This window comes from Ruditapes philippinarum, unplaced genomic scaffold, assembly GCF_026571515.1.
Source record: "Ruditapes philippinarum isolate M1 unplaced genomic scaffold, ASM2657151v2 ctg18424_1_1_1_1, whole genome shotgun sequence".
Classification (NCBI taxonomy): domain Eukaryota; kingdom Metazoa; phylum Mollusca; class Bivalvia; order Venerida; family Veneridae; genus Ruditapes; species Ruditapes philippinarum.
The window spans coordinates 1-10,655 of NW_026863472.1; the positions used below are offsets into that span (position 1 = coordinate 1).

Consider the following 10,655-nt stretch of genomic DNA (forward strand, 5'->3'; position numbering starts at 1 on the left):
GGAAAAAAAAAAACATAAATGTTTGTTGCTAACTTCAGATAACACATGAGATAGATGAACGTTACCTTGACAACCCAGCAGAGAGCCTCGCTCACATGTTAGACCCCCAACCAGGTACTAAACAGTATATGTTACATTATAGTTTATGCTGAGATGTCATTTAAAAAAAAAAAATTCTGCTAAATGTTTGTTTTATCAAATCTGTGATAAGTAACATGTATTATTACATGCTTTTCGGTGGTTTATAGAAATATATCAGTGATATAAAACTGGTAATTTCACTGTTTGAAACAGCAGGCTTTCTACTGGTCCCTACTTTTCCTACTTTTCCTACTTTTCCCTACTTTTTTCTTTTGATCCCTACTTTGCCCTACTTTTTTCTGAAATAGCCCTATTAACCCTACTTTTTCATTTTGAAATGAAATGAAAAAAAGAAGATATTTAAAATGGTATTTCAGTTGTATTTCAGTTGCAATTGATTAATAGTTCAGGTGTGTGTTAGTGTCTCCTTGTGATGTCCACCCTTGAAAGACTCATGGTCAGAGCTGCATTACTGGTACTGGTACTGCAGTATATACTGGAGCAATTTTGCAAGTACTGGTACTGATACTGAATTACTCTTACAAAATTTTGCTACTACTCAGGTACTGGTACTGCATTACTGTCTTAAAAAAGTGGTAATGCTACTGCATTACTAGGCAGTATTTTTAGTTTTGATAAAAATGTCATTATTTTTACTCATAAAGTAAAGCTGTAAATTCCACATATTATGTTATTTTTGTGAAAAAGTAAGTTATCAAATCTATAAATAATTTGCTGCAATATTCCTTCAAATGTTAACATAGTATTCATCATAAAAAAGCACCAAAGACTTAAAGTAAAATTAAATTGAGATAAACAGAGTCAATAACTCTTTACTGGTAAAATATCCTTATTGCAATCTTATTACTTTGTATTTACTAGTAAAAAAAGAGCAAAATAAACACTAATAAATTACTTCTATTCTAAATAATCATATTTCAAGTGATATTGTTAGCACCATAAAAAAGTTATTTACTTTAGTATAAATTGAACAGAGGTGTGAAGGTGTAAAAGGCAACAAAAAATCTGGTGGGTTTAAAATGTAAGATTATTGCATTGTATTACAGTTGACTGCGGTTACAAAACAATAACATATGACATGAATATATGATGATTATTGTTTGTAAAAAGTATGTTCGTTCATTTAAGTTGTAAAAATGCAATGTCAACTTTAAAGTAAATGATTTTATTTCTTTGTGGAATAATGTTTGCAATTATTTTGAATGATCCTGTGTATTTATTCAAACTTTGATGAATATATAAAAGTATTAGTACTGGTACTTAATTACTTCCCCCAAAAAAGTACTGGTACTGCAGTACCAAGCTAAAATCAAGTACTAGTACTGGAAATGGTACTGCAAAACTTGGCAAGTTATGGAACTGGTACTTAAGTACTACAGCCTTAGTACTGATGCAGCTCTGCTCATGGTGCCTTGGCAAAACATTCAGCAACGTTCTGCCTATGAGGTGCATGTCTTTCAAGCTTGGACTGTACTGAAGATACACACAGCCTGATGTGGTCTTGGTGATGGTATGTTTTGCTAATTCTTAACTAAAACGGTAAGAAATTCCTACTTTGTCCCTAGTTTTTAACATCAGAAATCCCTACTTTGCCCTACTTTTTGGTAAAAAAATGCCCTACTTTTTCCCTAGTTTTTTTGGTAGAGGCAGTAGAAAGCCTGAAACAGTGAGATTACCACTTTCACTGTTTTGAATTTAAGCCCCTTACGTTTGTTTCAGTAATATACCAGCTTGCACAGTATTGGGAACCAACTTTATGACGTGACGTCGTAAATGTGACGTGACGTCGTAAATGACGTCACTTTGTATTATTATTTGGCGCGCTTTTTGTTCAGTATTAGGTTTAATGTCTTTTTAAAACGTTTCTTTGCATGTAATAAAAAGAAAATTTGTTTAGTTTAGCGTGAGATTGAAATATATTTCACCTTGTGAACACCAAAAGTTCATATTTCACTCGTGGCTGCACCACTCGTGAAATATACCTTTTGGTGCTCACTCGGTGAAATATATTCTGATCTTACACTGAACTAAACAAATATCCTCTATTTAACATATAGCAGTTTTTGCAACAGAAAATATTGATTATTACATATTTTAATGTCATCATTTGTGTTTTTGCAAAAACGCGCTGGCTTTGTGGCCATTTTCTGTCACCAAAGTTAGAGTGCATGATTATGCTGAAATTATGAGGCTGACTCCAGATCTTCTCAGTTATTTATTGCCAGTTGCATGCATCATAATGATAATAAACAGTACTGTGGAATTTTTACAATAAATTATCAGGAAGTTTTTGATTGAATTGTTATACTGCATGTTTCAGAAGTAGGGCTACTCATATTTCATTATTAAATCTAGCCACATTAAACATAAAATCTTTCAAATTTCAGTGTTCATTTCCTGAACTTTAGATCTTACAAATTTCAATCTTCGTTTCCATATTTAGAGAGTGAGAAGTTTATTGCTGTGCTATTTTATATTTTGAAATTGAATAGCAAATTTCTGTTCAAACGACTATTGTCTTATTCCGTGATGTAACTCTGACACAGGCTATAATGTTTTGCCAATTTCACTGATATATCGGTAGATCCAGTCCAGCTTACATGTTAGTGCAGTGTGACCAGTCTCTATACTATGAGGTACACGGTTTTAGTAGACCTGTTTTGATATTAAAATCTGTTAGTCTATCTATAGATTGTTGGTCAAGTCTGTTAATTACATTTATGAATTCATCTATGTCAGCTTGATTTACAAATTTGCTCAGTTGAATATTTGACAATTTCAGATTCCAGCATTAAAGTAACATTCAGAAGTACAAAAAATGGAAAAGAGCTTAGAATGAACTTCTTGTCCAGGCATATGAATCTTTCATGGGAAAAGATTATCAGAGAGGAACTGGATGGATTTTCTAGGGTAAGTGTAGCTTAGTTTTAAGGTGGCATTTCTTTCTCATCTTTTCATGACCTATATATTTTTGCAAATGTAAATTTTTGGTTTGAAAGTTACAGCCTCAGTCTTCCTGTCTCTGTCTGTTGATCATTAGAGCTACAGGCCTCTGTTTGTCACATTTAAGTCCAAGGGAGGTTATTCAGGATGACTTTGTTGAAAATATTTTCTGATGCACCCACATTGTTACATCATTGTAAGTTGTAGTGTAGAATGGGTGTTTTAGTACTTATTCAGTTCAGAGCCACGTGTCTAATGTCATTTGTCTTCCAATGTTTTCTTAGATGATGTATGTATAGAATTTGGCATTTAAAAGATAAGACAGACAATGTTTAACTCGACTAAGGGTGATTTCTGATTTATTACCTCAGAATGTTTGGAGAATTAATGTATTTGCTAGTCTAGTGGACTGTATCTCTCTTGATGATAGCGAGAAATTGTCCAGCCAGCACACAAGAAAGCAAAAGTTATACAACCTGAGCAATACAACCCAAGCAATACAACTCACAGAATAGCACACAGAAATGCAAGATTCCCTATTTCTTTAATATGCATTTGCTAATTTTAAGAAAATCCTTGTACGGTAATTAAATATAGCTATAGTGTAATACTTTATTACCTTTTTGTAGCATTGGACTACTTTTTGTATTTTATAGATTTCAATGAGAACTGAGTTTCAGTTACAACGATTTTGTTTGAGACATCTGGATGGTAGCATTATTGACCTTGATGGTGTCCTTGGTAACAGTAACTTGACAGTGTTGATGACAGAGGCAACTGACAACGACCCCTGGTGGATAGAGGGTGGCATGGTCATGAAGTAACATGGGAGATAACTCTCAGAATTATTATATGAGGAATTAATATATGAACTTAATATGTTTGAAATAAAAAGAGTCATAAATAACATATGAAGTAAATGTCAAAATATTGGAAACAGGATGTGAAATAACATATAATTGTAATATATCTTTCCGAATTATGGACTAGAAGGAATATGATATTAAATAACATTCAAAATGTGCAAAATAGATTGTGAAATAACATGTGAAATAAAGGAAGAGGATGCATATCAGAAAATGAGACTTTCAATTATGGAAATAATTATGTTAACAAAACTTACTTGAAGTAATGAGATGTGAAAAATTAAAAGATAGTAATTGAGATATGGTGTACAACTTTTCTAGATAAGTTATGCTTAAAATTCTGTGAAATTTGATAACTAAAATGTAAAATATTAATTCTTTATTCATAGGTTTTAAAATGATATGTGAATTTACATACAATTCAATCTTTGCTGAGCTGCCCTCTGTTGAGAAATCACCTCTTTACAACAACAGTATCATTTTGTATCCAAAGTAAGACTGCACAATAAACTAAACCTCTGTAGATAAAGAACCTCTGTAACAGCAATTTTAATATTTGTCTTTCAAAGGATGTTGCTCTGTTAAAGTTGCGCTGTATAACTAGATAAATTTCTGACAATCTCTACCAGAGATATGTGAAAACAGTTTTACCATGTATAATTTGTCATGAGTATCTTGTAAAGAGATAATTTATCGTCTATGTAAAGGAATGGCTTAAAGCTGTTATGTGCACTCCAATTTTTGAGTCGAAATTTTTCAATGAAATCAAATTTGAGAAAAATGCTCTAAGAATTTAAGAAAAGTGAAAAGATTCAAGTAATAACATAGATCTAACATGTTATTTATGATTAATGACTGATTTTTGATTTTGCAGCATTTATCACCATATTTCTATTAGGTGACTAATACTTTATATATCCTTAGATGGACTTGGGGCACTTTAAATAGAAAAATATACAAAGGAATAACAAAAAATACACAAAATTAAATTGATTTTTTTTATGCAACTCTGTTAAGGATTTAAAGATATACTATGCTTAAATTTCATATTTGAAAATATTTATAATGGCTACACAGTCTCTTTGTACATATAATAATAAACATGTTTTAACTTCACACGAAGTAGATATGTTGTGTTTAAAATTCTACACACTATACATGTAGGTGGTTACAATATCAATATATAGTGTCATTACAAAAACTGGGAGTTTTTTTAAAAAAAAAACAATTTTACATGACCTGTTATAGGAAACGCAAATTCCAATACATAATTTATTCTTTCTTTTATTCAAATTGCAATATTTGATAAGAATTACATAGCTTTCAATAAATTTCTGTGATAAAAATATTATACGCAAGATGTGCATAGTATATCTTTAAACACTTTGGGGGTCATTTTGCAGAATTGAAATGATTATTAGGGAAAAATGGAGTGAGCAAATGATTTGAAATTTTGTGCTCAAATTATTGGTTGATACATACTTCAAATGTTTTACAAAATCTCGAAAGAATATTTCCAGGCAATGTCATGACAAAAAAACCTCACGTGTTGTCCATTAAATTTTCAGCTTTTTCCATGAAGCTAGAAAAGTACCTGTCTATTATTTTTTGTATAATGTTACACAACACCAATAGAAAAATGCGGGTAAATTTGGCCTCTGCAAATATTGTTGTTTGTATCTGTGATCCAGAATTAATTCCTATGCAGTGATTATTGTTTCAATTTCAATTTTTGTGTGGTGTATATATTTTTTTCTTATTACATGTAGAAATTATAGTATCAAAATTTTCTTTCTCTCATAATACTTGTTTGCACAGTATTATACTGAACATTTTATTTTGTTATAGGGTGTAAAGATATATGAGCCGTGTCATGACAAAACCAACATAATGGGTTTGCGACCAGCATGGATCCAGACCAGCCTGCGCATCTGCGCAGTCTGATCAGGATCCATGCTGTTCACTGTCAGTTTCTCCACTTGTAATAAAGTTGGTAAGCGAACAGCATGGATCCTGATCAGACTGCGCGGATGCGCAGGCTGGTCTGGATCCATGCTGGTCGCAAATCCATTATGTTGGTTTTGTCATGACGCGGCTCATATGTATAAATGTAAAATTGTGTTGTTTCTATAATTTAATGGTCTATAAGCAAAAGAGATGTAAAATGAATTTTTTTTTTATTTAACACACACGAATATTGTATGTAAACAAGATAAAATGTTCTGGAAATTAGCGGTTTTAATTGTTAAGCAATGATTTTGTGCATGTGCCATTCACTCTTAATGAAGAATGCAAATATATCCTTTTATACAGGCTTTTTGAAATTATTCTGTTTCAAATTCCAAACAATAATTTTGTTGATTATACGTAATAGATATATAGCTTTATATTAACAGAGTTGGATCAAAAAAGAGAAATATTTTGTTTTTCAGTTGAGCTCTGTAGATTATTTTAAATTGATATGATCTTTTAACTTTTTGTGACATCACAAAGTTGTTATTAACAAATGCTTATATAATTATTAATTAATGTGTTTAACTTCTTTATGATATTTGATTTAATTAAGCTAATTATTTGGGGTGTTGATGCTGAGGTGATAAGACCACTGCCCAATAAAAATCTTAAATTGGGATATCAAATTCAACAAATGAGCCGTGCCATGACAAAACCAACATAGTGGGTTTCCGACCAGCATGGATCCAGACCAGCCTGCGCACTGCTCAGTCTGATCAGGATCCATGCTGTTCGCTATCAGTTTCTTTACTGGTAATAGGGTCTGTAAGCGAACAGCATTGATCCTGATCAGACTGCGCGGATGCGCAGGCTGGTCTGGATCCATGCTAGTCGCAAACCCATTATGTTGGTTTTGTCATGACACAGCTCAAATTTATTTGTATAATATACTTTTAGCTTTGACATAATTATATTCTTGTATAAATTTAGCTTCTTTTTTCTTTCTTTTTTTTAAACCTATATTCTTGTGATACTAAGTTTGGTGCAAGTTTTATGTTTCATTATTTATTATTAGTGCTATTCTATAATTTTATATTGTCTTTTCTAGCAAAATAGATGTATGTTTGTTTGAATTATGCATTAAGATTACCAAGCTCTAGTTTATATACAAATATTATATTTTACGTTCCTGTATTTTTGAAGCAAAATTTAAAAGATTGTGTATTATCCACCGCTTACTCAATGGTCAATTATGGAAAAATTTCAGTAGGAAAAGTGTTAATTCCCAAAAGAGGTATTACAGAACATGGCAAATGTGGGGTTTCCCCATCTAAATCCAAAATACAAACAAAACTTCTACAGTTACAATTTGATAAATGTATCATTTACATGTGTAACACATTGGTCCCTTTTTGAATGGTATTGTACCATGCAGGTGCAGCTATAAGGATAATAGTGTATGAAGACGATTGAAAAAACTTATATATACTAAGTTCTGGAATAACTCTTTGTATAAATGAGATTGAATACTTGTTATTTATCATATGCAAATGAAGATGTTTTTATATACATGTAAAACTTTAGTATTGATACTAATTCATACTCAGCCTTTAACCTGCTGAAATTGTGTAATGAGCACAGCCTGTTTTGAATTTGGCTCAGCCTGATTGAACTTTGAAGGGGTTTCAATATTTTAGCTACCAGCAGTAAAAATTATGGATTGGCTATTTACTTACTGCCTAGGTTCTATTAACTGGTGACCTAGGCTGTATTTACAATGGCCTAGACCCTTTTTTCTGATAGCCTAGGCTCTATTTACTGATGGCCTAGGTTGTATTTACCAATGACCTAGACTCTTTTCGGATGTCCTAGGCTCTATGTACTGATTGCCTAGGCTTTATGTACTAATGGCCTAGACTCTTTATGATGGCCTAGGTTCTATGTACTGATGGCCTAGGCTAATAAATTTCAGTTCCAGCAGGTTAAGGGTTAAGTAAGTAAAGTTTGGAGTTCGACTTGTGTATTGCATTATACACTACATTATGTCATGCTTTACAGTCTTTGCCATCATATATACTGCTGCTTCTTATATTGCTTATTTGTAATCAATTTCTTGTGTGATATTATAGCCAATCATAATAAAGATTAGTTTACATTTCTAGTTGTTTGTTCTATTTAGCTGACATGACCATTTTGTGCTCAGAGGTGAGCTGTGTTGGTCAATCATGGTTATCTGCAATATCTTAAACCATGTGGTGGATTTTGACCAAACTTCACAGAAATGAACATTCAGTGACCAATTATAATAGGTTGTATGAATGGTTACAGTCTAATGTATTCTTTGGTCACTGGAGCTATGAAAGATTTCAATATTAAAAAATTAAATATTTTGTATTCAACATGGTGTAGTTGGTGTGTATTCTAAGATGGGGGATTCATTTATATTTTTGAGAATTTTCCCCTGTTTTTTCAATGGCAGGGTGGGGGAGATCAAGTCGGTAAACCTTATTTAACCTACTCTATATCTACACCGAAAATGTTTTTGTTAGGGCAAGAATGGCGGATGTAATATTTACAAACATCTAGAAACGGAAAACTATCTTAGTACCAGAACAGTAATGTTATATTTACAAATATCAAAATCATTTGATAAATCAAAGAAGCATATTTAATGTGGCAAAATCACACGTTTTAATGCTATTTTCTTGGAAAAGCGACTTAAAGAGAGAAAATCAAGAGCGATTTAACACAATATCTCGAATATCCCATGTCTTAACAATAATTGTATGACTTATGAACTTAAAGACAATTACGAGCTCCAAATAAGAAAATATATTTAAAATGTTATGTTATTTTATGAAAGTGTTAACGTTTTAAATGAGCGTATACACAAAGGGGCATAAATGGCTGAACCATCATTTGCATACTTGCGTATAGGCAACAACGCGCCTTACAGTTGTCATTCTTCATATACAATGTAGCTTCCTATTGAATCCGATAGTTCTCAACTCAACTCAAATAATTTTATTGCGTTAAACATACAATATATGTTTATAGCACATGCAACATAATTATAGGCAGAAGACATGGATTTTTCAAGGAGCACAAAAATACAATGTAAAACATATGAATTCATAATTGTGACGTGTTTGAGGTTCTGTAAAACTATTTTCTAATCAAATTTGCATAATATAAATATTTAGAAAGATCTCTTACAATTATTTTAGATTCAGACAATAATAAATTAGTAAATTTCTGCAATGTAGGCCATGTATAATAGTAGTGTCTGAGATATTTTTTTGCGAAGGTCAGCATATTGTGAGCATGTAAACAAAAATGAAATTCGTTTTCAATTTGCCTCGATGAACAACTATTGCATATTCTGTCATGTCTAGGAATGTTTGTATATCTCCCTTTTCAATAAACAAGTCGTGGAATGATTGCAAAAGTCTGTAATCTTAAGTCAAAATCTTTTGTCTTTAGTCAAGATGACTTTCAAATTCAAATTTATATTTTATAGAACTGTATGTATCCAGTCGTCTCGAATTATTGATAGAACAATACCAACTTTGATAATAAATATCTAATATGCGTCGTTCAAATAATATTGTTGTCAATTAACATGCTATATTGGTTTTGCCAAATATACGAAAGTCCGCATTTATCAAGTATAATTTTAATTTGATAAGCCCAATTACATTTATTATATGTGTTATTTCCTTCAACATCGACTTTAAGCATGTTATAGGTTTTGAAAAGAAGAGATTCTTTTTTACATGTCAATAATTTTATCCAATATTTTACCATTATTAATTGCCTACGAATGCTCATCGGGATTCTAGCTAATTCGTCGTAAAGAGCGTCTAAATTTGTATCTAGCGTTTAACAGATAATACTTTTCTACAGAATTTGGAGTGAATGAGTTCAACATCAGGTCCGACATGATGACCCCAGATTTCAGCCGCGTAATTTAACGTAGAAGCTACCAATGAATCGAATAAGTCACATTGTTTGGACATGGGTAAATCAAGTTGGTTAAAAACAATAAACAAATTGTGTAATGAGTACGAGCCATGCTGGGCAATTCTCTTTTGTGTTCGGTTCCAATTGCCATTTTTATATAAATGAACGCCCAAATATTTAAAAGAATCTACTAATTCTATATGATTGTTATAAAGATAAAAATCAAATTTGGTATGTCGGCCTTTTTCAAAAATCATGGTTTTTGTTTTGCTGGCATTAAGACGTAAGCCCCATGTATTGCTATATTCTTCATTTATTTATTATAATTACTGAAAATACAAATGTATCAGACCATTAAAAGTATCAAGGACGCATAATTATAATGGGATAAATTTCGCCTTCAAACTTATTCACTAATATTTGAATTTATTGAAGAAAAAAAAAAACCACTAATATTTTACTTTATTTATTATACCTCACGTAAACATTTTACTATATATAGCCTAATGTGTCGCTACATGGTGCAACACACTATTCTCCAGGGGCGAGAATCTATATAGAGACTTAAGAAAACATAATGTTATAGTTCTCTCCCCTGGTCCATCAATGACGAAAAAAAACAACAACAACAAACAAAAAACCAAGCAAATAGTGCATTATAGCAACCCTTGCTAATATGCACTATTGTCCTGAAAGACATATGTTATCTTTTATTTATAAACATGTATATTTCAAATAATATACATGTATTTCCTTTCCTTCGGGTATTTTTGCTCAGCACAGATTTTATTTTGTTGTTCTTATCTTGAAAATGTCCAAAGGTTATGG

At 31.5% G+C, this 10,655-nt stretch overlaps 1 protein-coding gene across 1 annotated transcript; it reads left to right on the forward strand.

Moving 5' to 3' along the window:
• Nucleotides 1–42: 42 nt before the first annotated feature.
• On the forward strand, nucleotides 43–8,025 carry LOC132722158 (uncharacterized). The gene is made up of 3 exons (XM_060706602.1): nucleotides 43–114; nucleotides 2,885–3,012; nucleotides 3,702–8,025. The coding sequence occupies exons 1-3, from the start codon at nucleotides 96–98 to the stop codon at nucleotides 3,867–3,869; spliced, it is 315 nt and encodes a 104-aa protein (XP_060562585.1). The 5' UTR covers nucleotides 43–95; the 3' UTR covers nucleotides 3,870–8,025.
• Nucleotides 8,026–10,655: the final 2,630 nt, after the last annotated feature.